General features: G+C 43.5%; 1 protein-coding gene across 1 annotated transcript in view; it reads right to left on the bottom strand.

Moving 5' to 3' along the window:
• Positions 1-707: 707 nt before the first annotated feature.
• Positions 708-27,831, bottom strand: part of PPP2R5A (protein phosphatase 2 regulatory subunit B'alpha) — a gene marked incomplete in the record, with an annotated part of 2,279,188 nt that continues 2,252,064 nt past the window's right edge. Inside the window, 1 exon segment of the mRNA XM_044055395.1 lies at positions 708-1,851. Within this exon segment, the coding sequence (XP_043911330.1) occupies positions 1,713-1,851 (139 nt within the window).

The following is a 27,831-nucleotide window of genomic DNA, read 5'->3' as shown; positions in this document are numbered from 1 at the left end:
CTGAATGGGGCACTGAAGCAACACACAAAATCTGACTTCAGACCATATGTAGGAGTCAACCTTTCGAATGGTGACAGAAATATTCTGAGGATGGTACGTGCAGACATCCTTTTTATGGCTGACATTGTCAGATCACAAGTGTGACATCCCACATACTGGCAGTGTCTAAAAGCTGTTGTATACTGGCTGGAGGTTGGGTCATAGGGCAGAAGACAACACATATGTAAAGAACAGAAGGACATCTGATGTTAGTCTGGCACTGAATGCAGAGAACTAAAACTGATTTCTTAACAACCTGCTTTCTATTGCCCAGGGTACAAAGTTTGATCCTGTGCATCTCCAGCTACCTACTGTTTGACTCTGAGCAAGTCACTTTACGATACAATGCTTCCATGTCACCCTTGAAAAGGGACTCTTGTGTCCGGTGGGCTTACCTGGTTAATAAATTAATAAAATAATAGTCATGTACTGCTAACTTGGGTTTTGACCTGATTTAATTTCTCTATGTATCTTGCAAAGGTGTCCTTGGGCTGTCTCTGTGAAAGGGGCTTCCAACTCACTGTGCTTCATGCAGTATGACAATTATTTTAATTAAGTGTATAAATGAATGGCTTCAATATCGGAAGAAATACATAAAGACTATTGTTTTCTTCTGCAGGTTTCAAAGATATACACTTTTAAAAGGCTACCAAATGTATACCACAAAGTATAAACAAAGTAGACTTTATTTAATGCTGCTCAAAACCCTAGAGAAGGTCTTTCATTACAAAACAATTTTCACACAAATATATATTCACAGAAACTGGAATGGTACTCAACATCAAATGCACTGGACAAACTTGTTTTAAGGAAAAAACATAAGATTTTATGGTAAACTTCTTTAAGCCTGTTTTGTATAATTTGCTTTACTTCTTTACATAAAACCATCTCTCAGTTACAGTCAGCAAAAATATCAAAGTTTCTACTATATACAAATGGTCTCATTTTCCTTATAAATTTATTTCATCTGTTATAAGACAAACCACTGGTATGTGCTGCATTTTATACAAGAAAATAAGTATCAGTGCAAATACAAATCCTACTGCTGTAACTCATCTTCTATTATCCTCTTTGGTTTGTTTTCTCCTCCTGACCAAGCAGGAACACATGTCCAAGACTTCAGAAATGAAAAAAAAAAACTTGCTAAAAATATAAGTATAGCTTAAGTACTTAATATAAATGTGTGCAAAAAGATACTGTGGCTTTTTATGAAGAAATACAGCAGAGCTAAAACGTCTTGTTGAGCTTTCTCAAGGTTTGCAGCACTGCACACACATATAAAATACAAAAATTATAATTTACATTGCAATTCTCTATGTGCAGCACAATTAGGAAAAGGGTTCAAGTCATAATTCTCACCACTCCCATAAATTCTGCACTCATATCAAATATAATAAAATTAATTTATTTTGTGAAACCTTTCTTAAAACTGACATAGTAAATTAATGATACAGACATAAAAAGATAACAAATATACTGCTGCCACACTGTAGTATGAAACCATTTCTTTTAATTTTTTTCATTTACAGATAACCCAAAAATAGTTGGCCTTTTTAATAATCTTACACCATACTGATGAGGTTTGTTTTGTAGTTTTTACATATTTAAAAAAATATCTTGTATACAAAAGAATATCTATCCAGCAGCAATAGTTGTGCATTGTCTAGAGGACTTTATTTGGCACCTGCTTTACTGGTCAGGGCAATCTGGATATTGTTTGCATTACTCTGTATCTCTGACATGGTTTTTTTCAGCTTTAATTCCTCCAACTTTCTCCAAAGTTCTTCACGCTCATGTTCCTTCTTTTTTTCACTAAAGAAGACAATATTAATTAAGCACAATAAATTGCAGGGAAAAGTTCACTTTAAAACAGTATAACAAAACATATATTTTAATTTTTTAATTAGTGCGCTCGCACACACAAGATATATATGGGTCCCCTTCAGTCGATTGAACGTTTACAAATTCGAACCACATATGGCCAAGACCATATGTTCAAACTTGTAAAAGTTACATCGGACTGAATGGAGATCTCCATACAGAGCGGAAAGGGAAGATTTCCCATTTCCGCAATGTAGTGCGATCTCGGAGTTCGTATATTTAAGTAAGGGGGTGTGGGGGTGCACGGGGCGTAGCCTCCCTGCTATAGAAGTTTAGTTTTGTGTTTTATTGTTTTGTGTGTTTTTATTTCAGTGTACGAACTTTTACGAGTTCGAACATATTTTCTCGGCCATATGTGGTTTGAACTTGTAAAAGTTCGATCTACTGAAGTATATATATATATATATATACATATACATACACACACACAAACTGTCAGTTAACCGGAACTCAAGCAAATGGCAAAAAAAAAAAAAAAAAAAAAAATTCGAAGAAATACAGTACAATTTTCATCTGTTGCACTTCGTCCCCCCCACCCCCAGAAACATACCTTACATTTTCAGAGTTTTAAAAAGGAAGATAGGAATAAATTCCCACTCTCCACAACCTCCTGAGAACAAGTTAAACCAATCTAAAAAGTACAGGGTACAGCACTAGTCAGGCCTACTTTTGATAGTAACTCTCAAGCAACCAGAAACTACAGTTATCTGGCATCTAGCAATCCCCATGGGTTTTGGTTAACAGAGTTTACTTTATATCTATCTATTCACTATGAAGGATTGAAATTTCAGAACACTGAACCTCTAATCGTAGAAGACCAGAGGATCGAAGTGCAGAAATATCGATCCTATCTGTCAAAACTAAATGAAAACTCCAGCCAAACTGGAACTTCCAATGAGTGACCTCTGAAACCTCTTGAATCAGAGGCCCATGGGATATATGCAAATGACCCTTAAGAACAACAGGTGTTTCAGCTAATTGGCGATTCTGAATGCCCATGACTTGTGTCATTTTAATGGACAATATCAGGCCAGTAAAGCCAAATCTCCCACTAGCTGTGTATATGCATATTTTGGCCTTATGACCTCATCAGCACAGTAAAAAGAGAGTATTTAACCAAGCATAAGAAACACAGGGTTGTTATACCCAACTGATGTCCATTATCATTAGGGTGACTGCAAAATGTCCCACATAAACTGAAACAATGAGTGAGAAGATCACACAGGAAAAACAATCTGTAAAAACTAAATGAAAACTCCAGCCAAGCTGGAACTTCCAATGAGTGACCTCTCAAACCTCTTGAATCAGAGGCCCATGGGATATATGCAAATTACCCTTATGAACACCAGGTGTTTCAGCTAATTGGGAATTCTGAATGCCCATGACTTGTTTCGTCATTTTAATGGACAATTTCAGGCCAATAAAGCCAAATCCCACTAGCTCTAGATATGCATATTTCGACCTTGTTATGACCTCATCAGCACAGCACAAGCAGAGCGGGGTTTGGCTTTACTGGCCTGAAATTGTCCATTAAAAAGAAGTTCCAGCTTGGCTGCAGTTTTCATTTAGGTGATCTCACTCATCGTTTTAGAAATATCGAACCTACAAAAATAAATAAATAAATAAATAAAACATGAAAATTTCTTATTTCACATTTTTGCAGGGGGGCGGGCAAGTCCCCCTGTACCCCCCCATATGCCCTGCAACTTAAATGTACCAAGTCTGAGATCGCAACTTAAATATACCAAGTCTGAGATCGCACTACAATGAACAGAACGGTAAAGTTCCTGTTCTGCACTGTACAGCGATCTCCATTCACAAGGTTCAGTACTTCAGCACTTCGATCCACTGGTCTTCCATGATCAGAGGTAACCTCTTTACCATATACAACATTCGAATGCCGCTTCAAAGGCTACAACAGATAAGATAATTAAGTACTTGCCAAACAAAGAAAAAACAACCTGGGGTAATGCATAGGCACAAAGTGGCAGTAAATATGACATCAATACAGTACAAACAAGCTAAATACAACAGCCAGTATTGTAAAATTTCACTTTACCCCATACCAGCAAAACTGCAGAACAGTAACTGCTTTCATCCCAAAAATACTTCCATCAGCCCATTAAAAAGGTTGAAACACAGCAAGCTTTATATCTAGCCTTGCGTATTAACTTGCAGGTTGAGTAGCAAGTAGCAAAAAATACAAGTGCAATTTAAAGCTACAGCTTATGCCTCAAACCTCTCTGGGTTTCAAATTAACGGCCTGATTTAAGCCTGGTATTTTGATGACATTCAAAAACACTTGCCACTTTTACCTTCCATTTATCAGCACACTGTTCATACACATATTTTGTTAAAACAGACTTTATCCATAGCCATTAAAACGAAACCTTCTAAAAAGTTTTATACAAAACAAAAGTGTTCTACTAATGTATGCTTGATTTTAACTTGCTTAACAGCTCTAAGGTATTCATATATTCTTTACAAAAAATATTCTCCGTGGTATCCCCAAAGTCTCAAACCAAGAAATGCAAAAGTAGCTGCATCCTGACCTACACTTTGGATTATCACAGTATCAAAAATATTATTAAAGAAAACTGGACGATTGTCACAGGAAACCCTTTTGTGATTAACATCTTGGGTGAAGCCCCAGCCTTTGTTTACAGGAAAGCAAACGGAAGTTTTGTTGAATTTAAACCTAGACTATATGAGCATTTCTCTCAACCTCTTACAGCAAGAAATCTGGACAAACCCTTAAAATAAAAATATTGGGACAAAGGCCCAAAAATAAGGACAATTTTTAAAAATTGCTCTTACAAACTTAGAAAGCTGACAGAATAACAGGTTTTGCACATGAATTTTCTGAAGGGTACGAAGTCTGAAACTCAAATGCCTGTCATTATTTTCTAACTTCAGTCTTTGATGATTTCTCACTAATTTGCCAGAAAACCACAATTTTATGAAAAATGGAGCACAAATATGAGGCAAAAATCTGGACACTCTGTGAAAATCTGTACAGTTGAGAGGTATGTAATATGAGAAACACTAAAAGATGCGAAGCTAATTGTATATTTTGTATATTTATACAACAAGGTGATAGTTTTTATTGCTCTTATTTAAAGAAAATCATTTAGACCGGTGCAGGGGTGACTGCAACACTACAAAAGTAATTCACAGGACACAGTGCAATGAATGTGATGAATTTTATGTGGGCAAGACTGTAAATAAACTTGAGCATAGGAATTCATGTCATCTGGCAGAAGTCCGCTCAGGATGTAAAAATAATGCACTAGCAAAACATCCTGCTCTGCACAAAAGACACACAGGTTTTAAGTCCTAGATACTGGATCACACAGACATGGATGATCTTGAAGGAGGCATCCTGAATATGCTGGAAAAACGTGAACTGATGTGACAATTAAAGCTGAACTTTATCAGGAAGCCTGGACTAAACTACTACTGTTCACTTAAAATTGTAATGTAACTTAGAAAATTGCCACATTGTTTACATGACTTATTTTATTTTACTTTATTCCTCCAGTTGGTTTTAAATACCATGGTAAATAATTTTAATAGAAGTGTATACCTTGTTTCTATCATACATTTTTTTCTTATTTTTCCACTTCATTTAAAATGTTTAATAACAATACTAGTTAATTAATTATACAATAGTATTTTTTGTAGATAGTTTTTCAGGGTTCTTGTACACAGACCTGAAGAAGTCTAGGACAAAAGTGATCTTTGTTAACAACAGGTTATGGAAATAGAATATGGTTTGCACAATGGATTTTTTACATGCAAAATATATATGTATACACTTATATACATTTTTAGATTGCCAAATGGTCTGAGGTTTATATATTTCCAGCCATGTAGTATATTGTCCTGGATAAAAACACAGACTTAATAATCTGGTTAATAAGAGGTACCAAGTTTATTATTAATTTAATTTAAAGTACATAACGGTTTTACTATCATGACAGCTACTAAGCAGTGCAGGACCAGCAAAGGATATGAATTTAACATGTATACCAATGCACTGCTTTACAGCACAATAAACCACTCCCTTACCTGACAAAAAGTATATATATATATATATATATATATATATATATATATACACACACACACACACACACACACACACACACACACACACACATTTAGAAAGCTTGTGATGAAAAGAATAGTTGTTTAAGAACTTACCATAACCTTAGATGTCCTACTCTTCCATGTTGCAGTATTCATAACAGTAGGGAAGTTGCTGCCTGCAGCGCTGACATCTGGCCAGTATGCCAAAGTCTTTGGAGCAGGAGGGTATGTATGACGTCCTATGTCAGAGCCATAAACTGACATAGGCTATAAATGTGACGTCTGCACGTACCCTCTTTAGAATGGACTGCTGCATACCGTAGTACCCCTGGAGGGTTAAAGAGGGTCATAAAGGGAAGACCCTTGAGACTCGCATGTAGACTAGACCACAGGGTACTTGACAGTCTGTGTGTAGCGGAGAGGTTAAGAGGGTGAGTGACTACCATCCCCACAGAAAAGTAACAGTAGATTAGAGAGGTAAATTAGAGGTTGTAGGAAGGAGGGACTGAATACTGCAACATGGAAGAGAAGGACATCTAAGGTTATGGTAAGTTCTTACACAACTATTCTATGTCCTTCTATTCTCAAGTTGCAGTATTCATTACAGTAGGGAGAGTATCAAAGCTTTTAGGTATGAGCCTGGGTGGAGGAGTGGGGTCCCTGGTCAATAAGACCTTGTAGAATAGATCAGGCAAACCCAGCTCTATTCTGGAAGCTAGGTCCAGTTTGTAATGTTTGATAAAGGTGTGCACTGAAGCTCAAGTAGCAGCTTCTAAAATTGAGGCGTAATCAAACCCTTTCAAAAAGGCAGCTGAGGAAGCAGCTGCCCTGGTGAAGTTGGACTTGACATGTCCATGTAAAGTTTTTCCATGACTGGAATAGCATATGCCAATGGTCTTAGAGATCCATGAAAAATGGTCTGTTTAGAGACTGCCTTCCCTAAAGCCCTTGCATGGAAGGAAATGAATAGTTGGTCAGACTTTCAAATAGGTTTGGTTTTGTCTAAGTAGTACCTCAGTTGTCTGTGGACATCTAATGAATGAAGTGTCCTCTCTGAGGGATTCTGAGGGAGAGGATAAAAAACAGGTAAGGTTAATGGTCTGGTTTAATGAGAGCTCACTAACCACTTTAGGCATGAAGGAGGGGTTAGTCCTGAGGGCAACTCTGTCCTTGTGGAAAATAAGGTAAGAAGGGAAAGCCATAAGGGCTTGTGTCTCTGACACCCTCCTAGTAAATGTAAGGGCCACTAGCAGAAGTGTTTACAGGGTACACAGTTTCAGGGATACTGAATGTGCTGGTTCAAAAGGTGGCAATGTAAGTTTTTCTAGTACAAAATTCAAGTCCCAAAGGGGGGGGTGTAGGCTTCCGAGGGGGTCTAATATTGAGTACCCCTTTCAGGAAAAGCTTGACCTCCAATCTAGAAGCCAGAGGAGGTAGCAAGGGGAGACCAGCAGAGATAGCAGATAAATGGACCTTAACTGAAGAATAAGTTAGCCCTGAATGAAGGAGCTGACACAAATAGGAAAGGACCAAGGATACAGGAATAGTCATAGGGTTCTGTTTTTTCCTTTGACATCACCTGGAGAATCTCTTCCATTTAGATACATACTACTGGTACTAGGCTTTCTGGCCTCCTGCAGAACATTGAGTATGTCCCTCTGAGTACAGGTGTCTGAAGGGGATTAGAACCATATCACCCATCAGGGCAGTTTTAGATTGTTCACCTGTGGCTGTAGTAGGGATCCCCTGTCCTGTGTGAGCAAGTCTATTCGGTGAGGTAACCTGTGATGATTGCCCTTCTCTAATTACTAGCCAACGGCAAATATAGTCGGTGGGGTAACCTGTGATGATTGCCCTTGGCTAGTAGATAGAGAAGGGGAAACCAATGCTGGCTTGGCCAAAAGGGGGTCACCAACAGGATTTTGAGTCTGTCCCTCTGGATTTTCAGGAGGACCTTCTGAATCAGTGTGATGGGTGGGAAGGCATAGAGATACATCCCCACCCAAGAAAAGAAGAAGGCGTCCACTTTCCAGGCTTGAGAACATGGGCATCTGTCTGTTCTGGGAGAAGGTGAATAGATCTGCTTGCAGAATACCCCACCTGTGGATAAGACCTAAGAATATCTCTCTGTGAAGCATCCATTCATGAGAGGGTGCTTGTAGTTCTGCTGAGAGTATCTGCCATAACATTCTCTGTGGAGGGGATGTACACTGCTATCAGATGAATCTGCAGCGATGATGCTAGGGTCCAGATCTGGGTGGCTAGGCTGCAAAGAGAGTAGGATCTCATTCCCCCATTTATGTACCACAGGACAGTCACATTTTCATGATCACTTTCAGGGTTCCTGGGCGTAGAGCCGATTTGAAGGTTTGTAGAGCTAGAAGAAGTGCCCTCATTTCCTTGATATTGATATGGTCCCTTTGTCTTAGTGTGGATCATTTTCCCTGTACAGTGAATTGCTTCTGGTTGTGTAGTAGCACTGCACCCTATCCATGTTTGATGCATCTGCAGAGACCTGTTGTAGGGGGCAGATACCTGTAAGGGGGGGGTCCATGGTTGAGGCTGATGGCACAGATCCACCACTGAAGTTCCTGCCTCAGACACTGAAGGAGGGGAAGGGGGGTATCCACGGGATGAGAGTGTTGGCTCCATACATTCTTCGGGATGCACTGGATTTTTTTCATGTGTAGTCTTGCCAGGGGCAACATGGGTATCACGGATGCCATGTGGCCTAACATCCTTAGAAATTCTTGTGCTGGCAAAGAATTGAGGGTGATTCGTTTGTTGAAGAGGGAAAGGTCCAAGGTCCTTTGGTCTGGAATGAAGGCTTTCATGTTGTCTGTTCTGATCTTGCTTCCCAAGAAGACCAGGTCTTGAGTGGGGATCAGGTGAGACTTTTCCTTGTTTATAGTGAATCCAAACTGAGTCAGGGTGGAGATCACCTGTTGTAGGTGGTGTAGGAGGTCTTTCCTGATAAAGAATTAACAGGTCATCTTGATATGGGTATATTTGTATACCCTGTGTTCTGCAGTGAGCAATAAAAGGTGCTAGACACTTTGTGAACACTCGAGGAGCACTGGAGAGTCCAAAGAGCAATGCAGAGAATTGAAAATGGCAGGAACCTACTGCAAAGCATAGGAATTTCCTGTAATCCGGGTGTGTAGGAATGTGAAGGTAGGCATCCTTCAAATCCAAAGCTACAATGAAGGCCTATGTTAGTATGAGTGGTAGGAGCAAGGTAAGGTAATCATTTTGAAACTGGGTACCTTGAGGAATAGGTTTAGGAAAGATAAATCCAGAATTGGTCTCCATGCACCATCTTTTATTGGTACCAGAAACATTCTGGAGTAAAAACATTTGCTTCTTTGTGGGGAAGGTACCTGCTCTATGGTGCCCTGAGCTAGCAATTGTTGAATGATGGTGGGGAAAAGATGAGTTTGGCTTGATGGAGGTTGAGGAGTCCCCTGGAAGGGGAGAAAGATCCACCAAGTCAAAGTATCCCCTCTGAATGATGGAGATGACCCAGTTTTCTGATGTGATTTTCCGCCAGGAGGATATGGAAAGGGTGATATGAAGAGATAGGGGAGTGTTGGAGTTTAGATGTTGGAAGTCACAGTGGAGGTGGTCTGGTTTGGTCAGACTAGCTCCGAAAGGGGGTGGACAAGGGGGTGGAAGGAAACCTGGGAGTAGAGCTTTTCCTAGCTTGCCTACGTCCCTTAGGCTGAGGTGCACAGTGGAAGGACTGTCTCCTGACAAAGAAAGTTATTTGTGGGTAGTTTCTGTGATATGTGGAGATAGGAGACACCAGTAAATGCTTCAGGTTTTGTAGTTCTTTTCCCTTTTCTTGAAGGGATTTAAGTTCTGCTGAAGCTTGTCCAAAAATGGCTTTATTGTCCAGTGGGGCATCAAGCAGTTTAGTTTGCACATCCATAGGAAGTGGCTGAAGTTTCATCTAGGAATATTGCCTCAGTACTGAAGCTGATGCAGCAGATTTTGAGGAGGCTTCCACAGCATCACAGCTGCACTTGGAGTACCTAGTCACCGGAGATGCTGTGGAAAGTAAGGTGTTTAGTTGGGTTTTTATTGATGAATCAGGAACCTCAGTGATGAGGGTAGCAGCTTTGGAAATGTTCTCCAGGACATACCTAGCCATGTGGGTTTGGTAATTGAGAGCTTTTACAGCCAGAGTACAGGAGGTATACACTTTTTCCTAGTTTGTCCATGAATTTGCTGTCTTTATCAGTAGGATAGAGAGCAGCAGAAGGTAACTGTCTGGAAGCTTTATCAGCAGAAACTGCAATAACTGCTGGGTCTGCAGGAGGGTTTCTGAATAGGAATTGGGTGTCCTGCGGCACCTTGTAAAAATGGTCAGGACATTTAGATGCTAGGGGTTGGGAATCTGGAGCCTGTAAAGTGGCCAAGAAGGCACCCTGGAAGGCAGGTAGCAAAGGAGGCACAGTACAGGGGGATGGTTGTTCCATTTGTAGCAGGTCAAAGTAACTTTTCTTAGTGTCAGAGACCTCTGAGGCCTGCCACTTAAAATGTTTCCTCATGAGGGAAATTGTGACCCAAAAGGTGAATTCTTTCCCAGGAGACGCAGGGATGATAAAATCCTTAGGGGAATCAAATTGTGAACCATAGATCAGTGATTCCTAAGAAGAGGAGTACTCTTCCTCTGATATCTAGAGGGTGTCCTGAAGGAGCAGCAGCTGGTGGTTGTTGTGTCTAAGGCCTGGAATGCCTTAAAAAGACTCTGGGAGAAAACTTCCCATCCAGGAACAGGTTGAGGCTCAGGATGTTTAAGTTTTTGTTTCCTCCTCATAGGGGCTGACGGCCGAGTATGTGTGGGAGCCAACGTCTGGGTGGATGGTAGGGAAAGAGTAGGCCCTTCCAACTGTACAAGCCGTGGTTCCCCTCCACCATCAGGATACGATGACTGATTAACCTCAGCGGACATACTTGTTTCCGCCATCTCAGCTTCCATCGAGGTTCCTGGGTCTGGTTGGGAAATGGAGGTCTGAAAAGATCCCAGGCTTTCATCTGCCTCAAGAATCTCTCCGGACGCCTGAGGCACAGCTTGGGAATCCGGCCTGACTTTCTTGGCCTTCTTCCATGGCAGCTCATCAGACGGGCCTGCTCCACTCTCCATACCGAGCGCGAGATGCCAGAGCTTTTGATTTTCTAAGTATAGTTTTAACACGGCCAGACAGCTGCAGAGAGTCTTAGGGACAAAGGATTTACAAATGGGGCAGAACGTATGGCCGGGCTTCGCCTAAATAGAAAACTCACTTTTCATGCGTGTCCTTGTGAGGAATTTGTCTCCAACAAGCACACTTCCCCTTTCTAGTGGACACGTACATCTTAGAAACTAACAAAAGACAAAGAAAACCCAACAGTGTACTTACCTGTAGTGGTTGATTGTAGCGGTCTGAAAAACGAGTGATCTGTTTCCTGAAATGGTGAACAGGAGCCCGACATTCACTGCGGCAGAAAAATTCTGAAGAGGATATGTGCAGACGTCACATTTATAGCCTACGTCGGTTTATGGCTCTGACACAGGACGTCACATGTACCCTCCTGCTCCAAAGACTTTGGTATACTGGCCGGATGTCAGCGCTGCAGGCAGCAACCTCCATACTGTAATGAATATTGCAACATGACAACAGAAGGACATCTATTATTCTGTTATTCTTGTTTTACTTGGATCGCTTGTCTGTGTACTTTATAAAGGATTTTTGACAGGAAACAGACAGTCTACCCTGCTTGGATTACTTTTGAATACATAGTAATTCTGTATAATATTTAAAATTATATTTTTATTATTTTTGACTAAGCACAAATTTAAGTTCGGTACTTCTACTACTATTATCTGATCTTATTAATATACAGTGATTAATTAGATATATATGAACCGAAAATCTTCCACACAGAGAAGTTTCTTACACTGTTTCATATATTCTATACACTAACAGAGTTCCTACCGGAAATGCAGAGCAAGCATCATAATTTGGTGTATGTAAGTATGTACGGACATAAACACAAGCGTGTGTATACATCTCAACAGACTCACACACTCCACAGTTAGTTTTAACTAAAGACTGATACTTTTTATGTGTAGTAGGGTGTACAAAATAATTATTCGGGGTAAAGCAGTGGGTCTGGTCATCCAAATCTTAGCAGGTCCAGGTGTTTCTTTCTGGCCTCAGACATCTTATACTCCTACCTGAAGTTTTTCTATAACAGATTAAGCTTTCTCCACATGAGATGCACTTCAGAAAGAAACCCAAGGAATGAGGCATCTCACCACATCAGTTCTATCCAAAAGGAGATATCTGTTATGCATATATTAAGTTTTCCTCGATATTGATTCAAATTGAAAATCATGATTCCCTTTGGGGAACCGTCTTTTCCTTGTAAGAGGCTTCAAGATGGAGTGTTGACCAGCAGTGGGCTGCAAGTTTTGCCACAATGAGAATAGCTTCTCAGTCAACTATTAAAATCCAGCAAGACAAGATGCATGAACTTCTGGAGAAAAGGAGTGGAATGGGCTAAAGAGTTCAGCTATTTGAACTCTTCTGAAGGTGCAACCGTAACAACACTTGTCCCCAGGATGATTGTGGTAGTCAAAAGAGAAATTTTCTTTCTAGTCAGAGCCATAACACTGACAAGACTGACACGGCACTGAGAATGGTCACATTTGATAATGTGGCCTCTGTATCTGGCATCCCTGCTACATGGAATGAGACCTGAGAGGACGTGCTAGAAGCTGCTGGCATGTCTGCCTCTAGAGGGGGAAGCCACAGGAGAGCAGGTTAGATGATGCACAGCCTGGGTTTGGAAAACTGCTGATCCCATCTTCCTTTATCCATGGGCTTGCCCAACACAAAGGGAGAAAACTTCCACTCCTTGGCCAAATCCATCTTGAAGGCCATCTTGTACTCTTCAAGTTGCTTGTAAGTATTACTTTTAAGTGTCTGTTTTTACATGGAGAAGGACTTTTCTTTTTCTAAGGGTCTTCCAAGAGAAATTTGTATAAAATCTGAAATTCTGAGAGACAGGACTCTTACAAGCAGAAAAGGATCTTGAGAATGCTTTGTACAGGATCTGACACTTTTCAAGCCTTAAGAATTGGGACAATTTTTACTCAAACTCGCTCATCTCCAAAAAGCCAATATACACTTTAGCAAGAGGAAATATTTCCCCACTGTGGTATTTAGCTTTTGAAAAATCTGTTTGGAACTCTAGAGGATATCAAACTTTTCACAAACACAAAATAGGCCTAAAGCAATACACGCATCCCTGCATCCAGGAAGAAGCAGGCAAGGCTGCAATGTCTGCAGAGCTCTGACAGATGGGCTGGCAAAGTGGATGTCTTCCAGAAGCTAGTTCCCATGATGAGTGAATACTACTGCAATAGTGATTCACAAAAAAATGATTAACTAATTGCTTTGAAAGACCACAGTTATCCATAGACAAGGAAAGTACAGTTGTGTACACTTACCATAAATGTAGATGTTCAAGTATATTCACTGTTGCAGTCATTACATTTGGGTTATCTGCTTGCAGTAGCCCTCAGTCAGCCTGATTAAAGTCTTGGGTCCTACATCGGTTGTTGTCTCTTCTTCCATGACGTCAGGTCGTCAGGGGTATAAAACATGCAGGCAACGTCATTACATTAGTAATTCTTGCCCCAGATGTCAGGTGCTTCCCTAATGGGAAGCAATTAAATCTATAAATATACACAGTTATACCTCAAACAAAAAGACAAATACACCAGAAAGCTTTTAAGCATTGAAAAGGAGAGAAGAGGTATAGCCAAAAAAAGTCAGGGGGCTGGAGGGAGGGTAACCAGGACTGCAACAGTGAATACACTTGAACATCTACATTTATGGTAAGTGTACGCAACTGCACTATGTTCTTCATGTTTCACTGTTGCAGTCATTACATTTGGGTAGATTCCCAAAGATAAGAATGGGAGGAGGAATTTAGATAGCATTAGGACCAGCTATAAGGCCCTGCAAAATTGCAGTGGCAAAGCCAGCTCAGGATTTAGAAAAAATTGGCAAATGGTAATGCTTGGTGAATTATGTACAGAACTCCAGGTAGCAGCTTCTAGGATGTCCTTGGTAGGTACACCTTTGAGAAAGGCTGTAGAGGTAGATGCAGCCCAGGTTGAGTGGGGTCTGATCCCCTGGTGGGACAGGTTTTCCATGGTGCTTATCGCAGAAATGAATGCAATGGCCTATCCCATTTGGAAATGTTTTGCTTTGAAATAGCCTTCCCCTCTGTCCCTGCAGCAATTGCCACCAGTAGTAGTTCAGATTTCCTTTGGGGTTTAGTCCTGTCCAAGTAGAAAGTACAGCTGTGTACCTACCATGTAGATGTTCGAGTATATTCACTGTTGCAATCATTACACTTGGGTTATCCTGCTGCCAGGCTACCCGCAGTCGGCCTGAATTCCAAAGTCCTGGTCTGGCGTCTGTTGCTGTCACCTCTTCCCTGACATCAGTGCGCCAGGGGTATAAAAGATGCAGCAGACGCCATTTTCTTCAGTTTTTCTTGCACCAGATGTCAGGTGCCCCCAAAAGGGTAGGCTAAAAATTCTGCTCATAAAAAAGCATGCACAAACATAAACATTACCTTCATCTACAAGCAAATACACCACATAGGTTGTATAGAATAGAGAAGTAAGATAAGTCCCAGCAAAGAAAGGGGATGGAGGGAGGGTAACCTGGACTGCAACAGTGAATACACTCGAACATCTACATTTATGGTAGGTACACAACTGTACTATGTTCGTGTTTCACTGTTGCAGTCATTACACTTGGGTTGAATCCCAAAGCTGAGGTTGGGTGGCTGGGCCTAGATAGAATTAGGAGTGGCTATGAGGCCCTGCAGAACTGCAGTGGCAAAGCCTGCTCTGGATTTAGAGTAAAGAGGTAAGTGGTAGCACTTTGTAAAAGTGTGCACTGAAGTCCTAGTTGCAGCCTCCAAAATGTCCTTGGTTGGTACTCCTCTGAGGAAGGCTGCTGAAGTGGCTGCTGCTCTGGCTGAGTGTGGCCTAATGCCCTTAGGCACTGATTTGCCATGTTGTGAGTAGCAGAAACTAATGCAATGGCCTATCCATTTTGAAATAGTCTGCTTTGAAATAGCTTTTCCTTGTGATCCTGCAGCATATGCCACTAAGAGTTGCTCAGTCTTTCTGAAGGCTTTAGTTTTGTCCAAGTAGAATCGTAGCTGTCTGTGTATGTCCAAAGAATGCAGAAGTCTCTCCACCTCATTCTGAGGGTTTGGATAAAAGGAAGGCAAATGAATAGTTTGGTTAAGAGCCACACTGGACACTACCTTAGCATAAATGTTGGGTTTGTCCTTGGAGAAACCCTGTCTGGATGGAAAATAATAAAAGGTTCCACAACCATTAGTGCCTGTAACTCTGAGACTCTTCTTGCTGAGGTTATTGCTAGGAGCAGAGCTGTTTTCCATAAGTATTTTATCTCAGTTGTATTGGCTGGCTCAAAAGGAGGCAGCGTGAGCTTTTCCAAGACAAAATTGAGGTCCCATGCAGGTGTTGGAGCTCTCCTTGGAGGTCTTATGTTTTTGGCCCCTCTGAGGTACTGCCTTAGCAGTGGATGTGAAAAAATAGGTGGATCTGTATTGTAATGAGCTGAAATGGCAGAGGCATGGATCTTAATTGATGAGAAGGATAGGCCTTTGTTCAACATCTGTTAGGTATTGTAAAATCAGAGAAATATTTGGTACAAGCACGTCCATTCCTTGTGCCTGGTTCCAAGCACAGAATCTCTTCCATTTTTCTATACAAAATTTTCTGGTGCTGGGCCTCCTGGCCTCCAAAAGGACATCCATAACTGCTTTAGAGAGAGGTGTGTTCTGAATGGTTAGATTATCAGCCATGCGGCCAGATTTAGGGTTCTGAGTTGGCTGTGCAGGATCTTTTAGTTATGTACTTACCATAACTTTAGATGTTTGGGATCCATCTCGCCTACATTCTGTACTGATGGGCTCGGAGCCGATCCCTCGGCTCTGACTAGGCACGCTTATGCTATAGAGCGAGGCCTCTTATTGGCTGAGCTATTTCTTATCCCAGGATGCACCACCACTAATCCCCCAGATCTTGTTTGTCCGCAATCATGCACACAAGCACAACTTGTTTATATAACATTGTTAGATGTTTCAAGATGAAACAACAGGATTCGGACCTTCTGATATCCTCTGATCTCCAAGGAAGGGGGAAGGAGGGTGGGTTATTGGGAATGTAGGCGAGATGGATCCCAAACATCTAAAGTTATGGTAAGTACATAACTAAAAGATGTTATGTGATCCTATCTCACCTACATTCTGTACTGATGGGACAGCGTCCCTAGCACCTAAATCCTGGGTGGCTCATTGGAAAACACTCCTGAGCACTGTGGAACCAAATGAAGCTTGTCCTCTAGATGCCACATCCAATTTGTAATGGGAAATAAAAGTGTGCGGGGAAGACCATGTAGCCGCAGCACAAATGTCACTAATAGCAAGCTTAGAATGAAATGCTATCGAAGTAGCCATAGCCCTTGTAGAATGAGCTTTGACAGAGGTGGTAAGCTCTTTGTTACAATAAGAATAAGCTTGAGTAATACAGTCCCTGATCCATTTGGCAATAGTGACCTTTGTGACAGCTTTTCCCAATTTATTGTCTGCAAAGGATACAAACAATTGATCTGTTTTCCTTGTTTGTTTGGTCCTATCTAAATAAAAACGCAACTGCCTGTGGACATCTAATGTGTGGAATATGAACTCCGCTTTGTTAGAATATTTCGGAAAGAAGACTGGAAGTTCTAATGATTGTTGTAGGCAGAAACTGGAACAAACTTTAGGGACAAAGGAAGGATTTGGCCTGAGAGATGCTCTGTCTTTGTGAAAAACCAAATACGGGGGTTTTACAGACAAAGCTTGAAGCTCTGAAACCCTTCTGGCAGAAGTAATTGCCACCAGAAAAGCAGTCTTCCACGATAGAAATTTTAGATCACATGTCGCTGCCGGTTCAAAGGGGAAGGAAGTTAAGGCGCATAACACTACATCGAGATCCCATGGAGGAGCAGGATGAGAAATCGGAGGTCTTAAAAGCGCAGCACCTTTCAAGAAGGTCTTATACAATCTGTTGCTCATTAAAGGTGGGTTTGTAGATTCGTGAAAATTGGAAATCGCTGCCAATTGAACCTTGATGGTAGAGACTGAAGAGCCTTGATTGAAAAGAGAAGTTAAAAATTTTAGTACTTCTGATACGGGAATAGTGATGGGATCCAGGCCCCGGAGTTAAGCCCAAATGGCAAATCTTTTCCATTTGCTAGAATACAATTTCTTTGTAGCAGACTTGTGGGCCGAAGATAAGATGTGTACAACTTCTGGATCCAATGTATGACTCCTGAGTATAGTTGGAAGAGGAGGAGCCAAGCCGTCAATTTTAAGGTGTGTAGGGACTGGTGGAATAGTCCCGACTGATGAACCAAAAGGTCTGGGATCTGATCCAGGAACCATGGACCTTCCAGAGCATATTTCCGAAGATAGGGAAACCATACTTGACGAGGCCAGTAAGGAGCAACTAGAATCATTTTGCTCCCCAAGAGAGATGCCTTTTGGATCACCCTGGGAAGGAGAGGAACTGGGGGAAAGGCATAAAGCAAGCCGGTGGGCCAAGGACGGGCTAGTGCGTCCATGGGGCTCTTCCCTGGAGCCGGGGTTAGGGAGAAGAATTTTTTGCACTTCGCATTCAGTGGAGTCGCGAAGAGGTTGCAACACGGAACTCCCCATTTGCTGAAAATCTGATTTGCAACTGTCATGTTCAGAGACCATTCGTGAGGAGAGAGGATGGTTCTGCTCAATCTGTCGGCTATCACATTGGACTTGCCCGGGATATGAGTAGCTACTAGAAAGCGTTTGGTCGACACTGCCCATTCCCAGACTCTCATGGCCTCTCTGCAAAGAGGATAGGATCTGGTCCCTCCCTGTTTATTCAGGTACCAGACAACTGACATGTTGTCTGAGTGAACGGCAATTACGCCCTGAGGGAGGTAATCGTGAAGGGCTTGAAGGGACAGAAGCACCGCCCTCATTTCTAGGATGTTGATATGAAGTAGGGTCTCTTCTGGGTGCCATTTGCCTTGGACTGACCTGCCCAGGGAATACCCCCCCACCCCATCTGGGAGGCGTCCATGGTCAAAGTGGCCGCAGGAGGTGGTGGAACAAAGGGTCATCCCTGATCCAAATTGGAGGGCACTAGCCACCAGCGAAGGTCCCATTTGCAGGTTTCTGTGATCCATATGAGGTGACTGAGAGGGAGTTCCTGAAAGGACCATTGAGCTGAAAGAAGCCACTGGAGAATTCTCATGTGCAACCTTGCCAGGGGGACTAGAAGAACCGTGGCAGACATGGATCCCAATAGCTGCAGGACCATTCTGGCTGGGGCTTTGGATCTGGGAAGTAAGGCTCGAACTTGAGCCTGAATGGTTTGTATTCTGTCTGTAGGTAGATAGACCCGCATTTGGTTTGAGTCTATCTCTACCCCTATGAATCTTATGCGTTGAGATGGCAGCAACACAGACTTTGGCCAATTGAAGGTGATTCCAAGGGAATTGCCCAGGGATATAGTGGCTTGTAGGCTCCGCAATAGTAGATGCTTGGAGGTGGCAGTTAGGAGCCAGTCGTCTAGATACGGAAACACCTGGAATCCTAGACTTCTCAGGTGAGCAGTCACGACCGCCAAACATTTGGTGAACACCCTGGGGCTGTGGTGAGACCAAAGGGCAGCGCGCGGAACTGAAAATGACTGCCTCCTAGGCTGAAGCGCAGATGTCTCCTGGACGCTTGATGTACCATGATATGGTAATAAGCGTCCTTGATATCTATGGAGCACATCCAAACACCTTTCTCCAGCAATGGGAGAATGGTTTGTAGGGTGACCATTCGGAACTTGGACTTTTTGACTGAACGGTTTAGAATGCTGAGATCTAAAATGGGTCTCAACTCCCCGGTCTTTTTTGGCACCAAAAAGAACCTTGAGTAAGTCCCTAATCCGATCTGGTCTGCGGGGACCGGTTGGATGACTCCTTTTTGCAGCAGCTTTGAAACTTCTGAGGCTGCAGTTTCCCCGTTGACTGGGTGGCGGGTCCGGGATTTTTTTGGACTGAGGTGAAGAGTGAAAGAAAGGGATGGAGGAACCTCCGGCGATAATTCGAAGCACCCATCGGTCCTGAGTGATACCTTCCCAGGCTTTTAGGTGCCTCGAAAAACGACCCCTGACTGGCTCCGGAGCTGCACAGTCGGGCAATCCCTCAGGGACTGTGAAAGGCTGAAGAGCCACGAAAGGACTCGCGGTCTCCAGTGTTGCGAGGGCCTCTGCCGCCTCTGGGACGGCGTCTTCCGGAAGAATTTCCCCCTCCCCTGCCTCTGGAAGGGGATCATCCTGCTGAGAGGGTAAGGCTTCTGAGATCTCTGGAACCACATTTTCCCTCCTCTTTAGCCTTGGGATAAGGCCGAAGGGAGTGGAAAATCGTGCTCCCACGGCAGTCAGAGTCTTACCCTCCTGTTCGCAGCGGTCAGTGTGTCCTTTACCTTGGGTCCAAACAGGAGGACCCATCAAAGGCGTCGGCAAAGGAAGACTTAAAGGCCTCCGCGAAATGACACAGGCGGAGCCAGGCTTGTCTCCGTAGAGCAATGCCTGTACCTGCCGCTCTACTCGCCTTCGGCCATAAGAAATGAGCCTCATGGACGAGTTTGAAATGGACGATAATGTAGTCAGCTGAGAGCCAACCGACTGGGCCAGCTCCTCAGGCAGGTTACCCAAGAGGGTATCGGAAAGCTCTTTAATCAGATCCCTCTGAAATCTGGTAAAGTGCGCAAGGCAGTTCAAGGACCTTAATGTAAAGGCCGCTGAACTTAGGGTGCGCTTTCCGTACCGATCCATGCTCCTAGACTCCTTATTAGGAGGATGGACGGACGTCAAAGCCTCTGCTACATCTTGCTGGGTAGCAGATGCCACCACCAAAGCATCTACAGCCACACCTTTAGTTAGAAACTCTTTTTCAGGGGGTGCCGAGAGGAATTTATTAGGACGAGCAGGCACCGGTTCCACAGAGACTGGGTGTTCCGCCTTCGACAGATCAAATCCAAGAGCTCGAAGGGCGGAGACACCCAGGAGGCGGAGGGCTGAGCCCCGAAGGCCTTAAGGAACACCGACTCATCAGCAGAAGGGGGTTTGGACTGCCAGCCGCCTCGTTGTTTAAGGGCTTCCAGGATGTCTGCAAAGGAGACATCATCCGAGGACGACTTAGGGGACCCTTCTGCATCATCGAGATCAGTGTCTGATGTAAGAGACTCATCAGGGGAGTCAACGTGCTTCCTCTTGCATGATCTTTTCCTGGGGGGTTCTTCCGAAGAAGCTTCAGAAGGACCTCCAGGAGGGGGGGAAACCCCAGTGGGGGTAACCTCAGGCCCGGAGCTCCGCTGTCTAAGGACAGGGGGACTGCCAAAGACCCAGTCTCGGTATGCAGGGAAGGAGCTGGGGAGACCGTGGAGGTAGCCAAAGATGATTTGGCTAACGCACTCCTCATAGCCCTGAAGGCGGGACCACCAGAATCCTGGGAGGGTCCCACCTCCGTGGCCACAACGGTAGACGGCACTCCCGCAGCCGACGCACCGAGAGGAAGACTTGGGACCGAAAACATCAATCCCGAAGCATCCCCCCCGGGGCCGACGGAAGAAGTCCGCGTATCGAACTCCGACTCAAGAGCCGGAGTTGGAGTAAGGGTCGGGCCCGACCCTAAAACCTCCACCGGTTCCACCAGCACCGGCTCCAATGGTGCCGAGGCTGTTGGAGGAGGAACCATAGTAGGAAGGTGGACCATCGGCTCCGAAGCCGAATGGGCTGGAGCCGAAACTAACTTTTGGAACACCGGAGACTGGAAGAGTCTTAGGAGCACCCTGTCGATGTCCGAATCAGACATCTTGGAGGATCTGGACGATACCGATCGGGTCCGAACCGATTTCTCCATCGGCTCCATAGGACTAGGGGACCGGCTCCGAATGGATTCAATAATTATTGGTTCCGAGGGAGATCTCAAGGCAATTTCCCTCGGTGCCGATGAGGACTTCGGCGCCGAAGGGGAAGAGTCTGAGCCGGCAACCTTCATCGGCTCCAATATCAGTGGAGCCAATGAAGGTGACCCGCCTCTCGATGCCCCAGTCCTCAGCTCCGAAACCAGAGGGGTCGAGACTGGAGGCATCGAGGCAGACCGTTCTGCCCTCGGCTCCGAAGTCCGTGGAGCCGATGGAGAAGTTTGTCTAGGTTTTTTGGCAGTCGGTTCTGAAAACACAGGAGCTGACTGACCGGCACTTGCGAACTGCTTCTGCTTCGGGCACCGCGCGGCAAGAAAGACTGAAGAAGATGGCGTCGGCCGATGCCTTTATACTCCAGCCGTTGTGACGTCTACGTCTACACTTGGGTCACCCTTCCCCCTTCTGAGCTCTGCCACTGCTGTTTCCCTAGAGGAAGGCATGCCTGTGTCAAGTTCTCTTCAGCTTATGAGTGTAAATGCACTCGGACTGCATAGGCTGAGTAGGCTTGGGCTACACCTGATGCAACACATACTGTGCCTGCCAGGTGTCACCATTATGGCGAGCGACAACCTTCTCCATCCCCCAAGGACAGGTGTGCAAGCAGCAGTTGCTCACTCCCATCTGCCCCAGCAGCTCTGTCTAAACAGTATTCCAGCTTTTCTTCAACCTGTTAAAGACTTTTGGAAAATCAAGGCATTACTGTATAAATTAATATCACCCCCCAAGTTGATACTTTCAAAACAGGGGTGCAATACAATAGGGCTGCTGTGCTGCACCAATAATTATTAGTGAAGAAGTTCTTTTTACCTATAAACAGAATGCATTTTATTTATTTACAAACAGAAATAATAGCTGACAAACACTATAACGCAACATGTATCTAACTTGGCTCAGTGGCACAGAGGGATGGAGCCCTGACTGCAACCCAGGGGGGAAGAGATTCAATAAGTGGCTATAGGACTGGTGGAGTTTGGTAGTGGGGGAATGAGGGGTCTGTGTGACCTGCTCACCTCTCCTGGAGAGGGGGAAGGTTTGGATGTACTTGTAGGCACATAGGATGATGCAATCTCTTTGAAGGAGATGGGTAAAACCACAGCTCATGAAATAAAGGAATGGGGCAGGGCTGTTTTAGAGGACACACCTCTTTCAGGAATAAGGAGATGCCTTCCATGGACAGCCCATGGCATGCTCTTCCTCAAGCTTAAACAAGCCTGTAAATGTTAGGGAAAGGGAGAAAAACAAATACCTTGAAGCACTCCTAGCAGCTAACTTTATGATTACCCTTCTTAGTCAGCTCTCTCCTTGTGGAGGGAACAAACAGGCTGATACAAAGAGAAAGGGTCTGACGGTTAGAAGACAGCACTGGCAAAAACTGAAAAAAAAATATTGATACATATACATCCTGTTTCTGCTCCACAACAGAAGTCTGACATGAAACCATATCTGCCACACTGCTTAATACTACAAATGAAGTATATTTAGCACTTGATTCTTAATTAAAATGCAAAGTTACTAGGAAAGTTTATGCACTCTTGACAAGGATATGTAGCAAGATCTGCTTTCAGAAAACTAAACTAGTCATGTCTTTCAGTATATGCTTTATGCATCCTATCAGACACTTCTGTCACAGTTGGACAACAGTATGGATACAGACTATTAGACTTCAAAGAGTCCTAAAAATTAAGGAGACTCCTGATTAGAAGTTCCTCTCATCAGTGAAACAGATGAGGGAGGTCTCATTTTAATTTCACTCTTGCCACTGTGGTAATTTTCAGGTAAATGTATGCATCTCTGCATTCTACCATTAACAATTAGATAAAGGTACCAACACCAGTACCTGATTCTTGCACTATGCTAAAACATTGTCAGGAAAATATTATAATCAAAGGATGGCTGCAAAATGTGAACAGCAGGAACAGCTGAAATGTTGAAAAAAAAAAAAAAAGTACACTTAACATGTGGAAATATGTCAGGTTTCTCCACCGTGAAAGTGTCCAGACCTTACTGATCACTGGCAATACAAAAATGGAAACCAATGAAAGGATACAGTCTTTTTTTCACAAAATACTATGGGAGGCATTTTTTAATTTTTATTACAAAACCAAAAAAGAACAACAGAGGAAGGCTAGAGAGGGATAACAAAAAATGGGAGGACAAAAAAGAGCCCCAAGTCAGGCACTGGATATTTGAAATATCACAACTTACTGCATACTGATAAAAAAAGAAGTTATGTACTCACCATAGCATGCCATTTGAGTTGCCCATTTTTATTCTTCCTCATCCAATGGGACTCTGATCTGACTAGGCCATTCTGCTAGCTTGCAGCTGCCAAAACTGTTGAACTCATTTCCTGCCCATAATGCTCTAAGCCCAATCTCCCTCAGATTCTTCCACAGCTTGAGAACGACACAAAATGTAAAACAATAATGACACTATAAGCCATTGCTATAATTGGAGCTCAACATAAGGGACCAGAGGTGTCCCTGTAACACTCACTCCACCAGAAGTCATCAGAAAAAGGCAGGGGACTGGATGGAGGGGAAGGATGAGGAAGAATGAAAATGGACAACACAGACGGAAAGTTATGGTGAGTACATAACTTCATTATTTGACGCTGTCAATTTTCATTCATTCCTCAACCAATGGGACAGATTCCTCAGCTACCAAAGTCCTTGGGTGTACTCTAAGGAAGGAGATTCCCGAGTACGACTGAGCTGAAGGCTGCTCTGCTCCTTGAAACCAAGTCCAATTTGTAATGAGTGATAAAAGGTATGGGGACTGACCCAAGTAACAGCTGCACAATGTTAGCCATTTAGACAGTTATTTCAGCAACTGGTTTTCCCCAACTTATTAAATGCAAAAGAAACAAAAAGTTGGTCTGATTTTCTAATCTCTTCTGTTCTGTGCAAGTAGAAACGCAACTGTCTATAAACATCCAGTAAATGTAACAAGTACTCTCCTTATTTGTGAAGTTGGGGGAAAATAAAGGCAGGTGAATTGCCTGATTAATATTGGATTCTGACACCACTTTAGGCAGGAAAAAGGCATTGGTATGCAAGAAGACCCTGTCCTTGTGAAAAATCAAGTATGGAGGTTTGGAAGACAAGGCCTTTAACTCCAAAATTCTCCTGGCAGACTTAAATGATGGTATTCCCTGTCAAAAACTTCAAATCACCTGTAGCTGCTGGTTCAAAGGGAGACTGTATTAAGGCCTGCAATACCAAATTCAAATCCCATAGCGGAACAAGGTCTAAATAAGGGGGCCCGAGAAGCAATGTGCCCTTTACAAAGGCTTTACACACCTTAGAAGAAGCTAAAGATGAATTTTAAAACCCCACATGAAAATTACAAACTGCACCAATTTGAACTTTGACGGTCGACGCACTAGCACCCCCATTGAACAATTTTGCCAAAAATTAAAGAATAGAATGAATTGGAGCTGAATAGGGGTCTATCTGACTTTGCTCAGCCCATTAAGCAAACTTCCTCCACTTACTTCTGTAAGGTTTCCTCACGGAAGGTTTATGTGATGACAGGAGAATAGAATGGGCAAGGGAGGAAAGCATGGGCTGCCTGGCTACTAATGGAACTGGAGAAACCATTCAGTCAGTTTGAGATTTTGAAGGTCTGGGTGAATTACGCCCGCCAGATAAGACAGTAAGTCCAGAAATGGATCCAGAATCCAAGGAAGATGCAGGAGGTGAGGACACAGGAAGGGAAACCAAATGTATAGAGGCCAATAAGGGGCAACGAGGATGACTCTGCTCTTCAACCTTACTGCTTTCTAAAGGAATATAGGGATTCAAGGAGTTGGGAGATAAGCGTGCAGGAGACTGGGGGGGGGGCAATCATGGAGCACAGCGTCCCTCGATGACTCCCGCAGTGGGGGAATCAGGGCAAATAAGTTGCTGCACTTGTTGTTCAGGGGAGATGCAAAGAGATTCCAGTAAGGCTGGTCCCACTGCCAGAAGATCATGTCTGACACCCTGTTGTTGAGGGACCACTTGTGAGGAAGTAGAATGGACCTGCTCAATTTGTGTCTGCTATCACACTGGACTTCCCCAGAATGTACAATGCAATCAGAAAGTGGTTGGAGGTAATCGCCCATTGCAACACACTCTGGGCTTCTTGACACATGCGGTAGGACCTGGTTCCCCCTTGTTTGTTGCTGTACCAAACTACTGACATGTCTGTTTGAATTGCAATCTTTCCAAGAGAAAGACAGCCGTGGAATGCCAACAGCACTGCCCTCATCTCCAGAACATTGATGTGCACACATTGGCCTCTTTGGGTGACCAAGTGTCTTGGACCGTCTTTCCTAGGAAATGTCCCCCACCTGATCTGGAAGAGTCCATGATCACTACGGCCTTGTGTTGAGGGAGGACAAAAGGATGACCTTTTACAGGTTGCTATAACTGCATCCATCAGGAAAGGTATCACTTGCAAACCTGAGAAATCCTATTTTGGCAGACATGAGCAAAAGATAATTGATCATTGTGCCTGACGTATCTGCTGTAGAACCCTCATGTGATATCTTGGCCAAGGGCAGAAGTATTACTGCTGCTGACAATGCCTGAAGAACCAACTGTACTGAAATCCTGGTACTGCAGAATATTTTCCTGACCTGAGATTCTATTGTTTGCAGTCTTGACATGGGAAGAGATGTTCTCATTGACCCCATTTTGAATACAGCCCCTATAAATTCCAGAGTTTGAGTGGGTTGTAACTGTGACTTGCTGTAATTGACTGTTATTCCAAGATGTGAACATGTTTGCAACACGTGGACTCTCACTTGTACCAGTTGATGTCTGGTTGAAGTGGTGATGAGCCAGTCATCCAAATACGGAAACACCCAGAATCCCAACAGTCTCAAGCGAGCTGCTACCACTGCCATACACTTGAACACACTATGGGCTGTGGTGAGACCAAAGGGCAGTGCTCTGAACTGGTACTGACTGCATCCCAGATGGAAGCTTAAGTACCTTCTGGATCGCCTGCTCATCTTGATGTGATAATACGCATCCTAAAGTTTTATCGTGCACATCTAATCATCTTTGCTCAGAAAGGGCAAAATGGACTGAACCGTGACCAGCCAGAAAGTACAGTTGTGTACACTTCCCATAAATGTAGATGTTCAAGTGTATTCACTGTTGCAGTCATCACACTTGGGTTATCTGCCTGCAGGTAGCCCTCAGTCGGCCCGAATACCAGAGTCTTGGAATTTCTGCGTCGGATGCTGTCACCTCTTCCATGACCTCAGGTCATCAGGGGTATAAAACATGCAGCTGACCCCATTACATCAGTTTTTCTTGCCCCAGATATCAGGAGTCCCCAAAATAGGAAGCTATTACATGGTGTGGAACACCTCCAGTAAAAATTAAATACCCCTGCCATTACAAATGGCCATAAAGAGGATAGGTAGAAAGGATAGAGAAAGCCAGGGGGCTGGACATAATGAGGATAGGTAGAAAGGATAGAGAAAGCCAGGGGGCTGGACGGAGGGAAAAGTACAGTTTTGTACCTACCATAAATGTAGATGTCCGATAGGTATGCATCTGCAGTCATAACATATGGGTTGTCCTGCCTCAGGCAGCCCTTCAGTCGGCCGGATTCCAAAGTCTGGGTCTGGCCTCGGCTGATGTCGCACCTTCCCTGACATCAGAGCGTCTGGGGTATAAAAGCATCAGCCGACGCCATTTTCCTCAGTTTTTCTTGCCCCAGATGCCAGGTGCCCTCTAGGAAGGCTAAATTTGGAGAAATGCAGTAGAATTCCAAACATTTGCAAAATTATATATATATATATATATATATATATATATATATATATATACACAAGTATATACAAACAAATACACCATAATAGATTCCCCCAGCTAGCTAAAGAGGGTAAACACCCTAGGAATACCACAGAGGGTAGGAGGAGAGTAAACCTGACTGCAGATGCATACCTATCGGACATCTACATTTATGGTAGGTACAAAACTGTACTATGTCCTTCAAGGATGCATCTGCAGTCATAACATATGGGTAGAATACCATAGCTAATCTGGGAGAGGAGGCACTAAGAAAGGATGGTGTAGTTAAGATCCCTGCAGGACTGCAGTGGCAAAGCCTGCTCTGGATCTGGAGTATAAAGGTAGATTGTAATGTTTGGTAAATGTATGCACGGAGCTCCAAGTAGCAGATTCTAAAATGTCCTTGGTAGCCACCCCTCGTAGGAAGGCTGTAGAGGTGGCCGTGGCCCTTGTGGAATGAGGCCTGATGTTTGCAGGAACTGACTTTCCATGAAAGGAGTAACAAAATCGAATGCAATTTCCTATCCATTTTGAAATTGTCTGTTTGGAAATTGCTTTTCCTTGCACCCCAGCAGCATATGCTACCAATAGTTGGTCAGTTTTTCTGCAACTTTTAGTCCTGTCCAAGTAGTAGCGTAGTTGTCTGTGTATATCCAGGGTGTGCAGAAGTTTTTCCCCTCTATTCTGTGGATTTGGGAAGAACGTAGGCAAGTGAATAGCTTGGTTCAAGGATACCCTAGATACCACCTTTGGCATAAAAGTAGGATTAGTTCTTAGTGTAACTGTCCTGATGGAAGATAAGAAATGGCTGTACTGCCATTAATGCTTGTAACTCAGATACTCTTCTTGCTGAAGTTATTGCCAGAAGGAATGCAGTTTTCCAAGACAGAAACTGGAGATCCGCTGATGCTGC

This window comes from Protopterus annectens, chromosome 1.part2, assembly GCF_019279795.1.
Source record: "Protopterus annectens isolate FY-2018-M chromosome 1.part2, PAN1.0, whole genome shotgun sequence".
Taxonomy (NCBI): Eukaryota; Metazoa; Chordata; order Ceratodontiformes; family Protopteridae; genus Protopterus; species Protopterus annectens.
The sequence above is the reverse complement of the archived record's forward strand: the minus strand, read 5'-3'. Positions and strand labels throughout refer to the sequence as shown.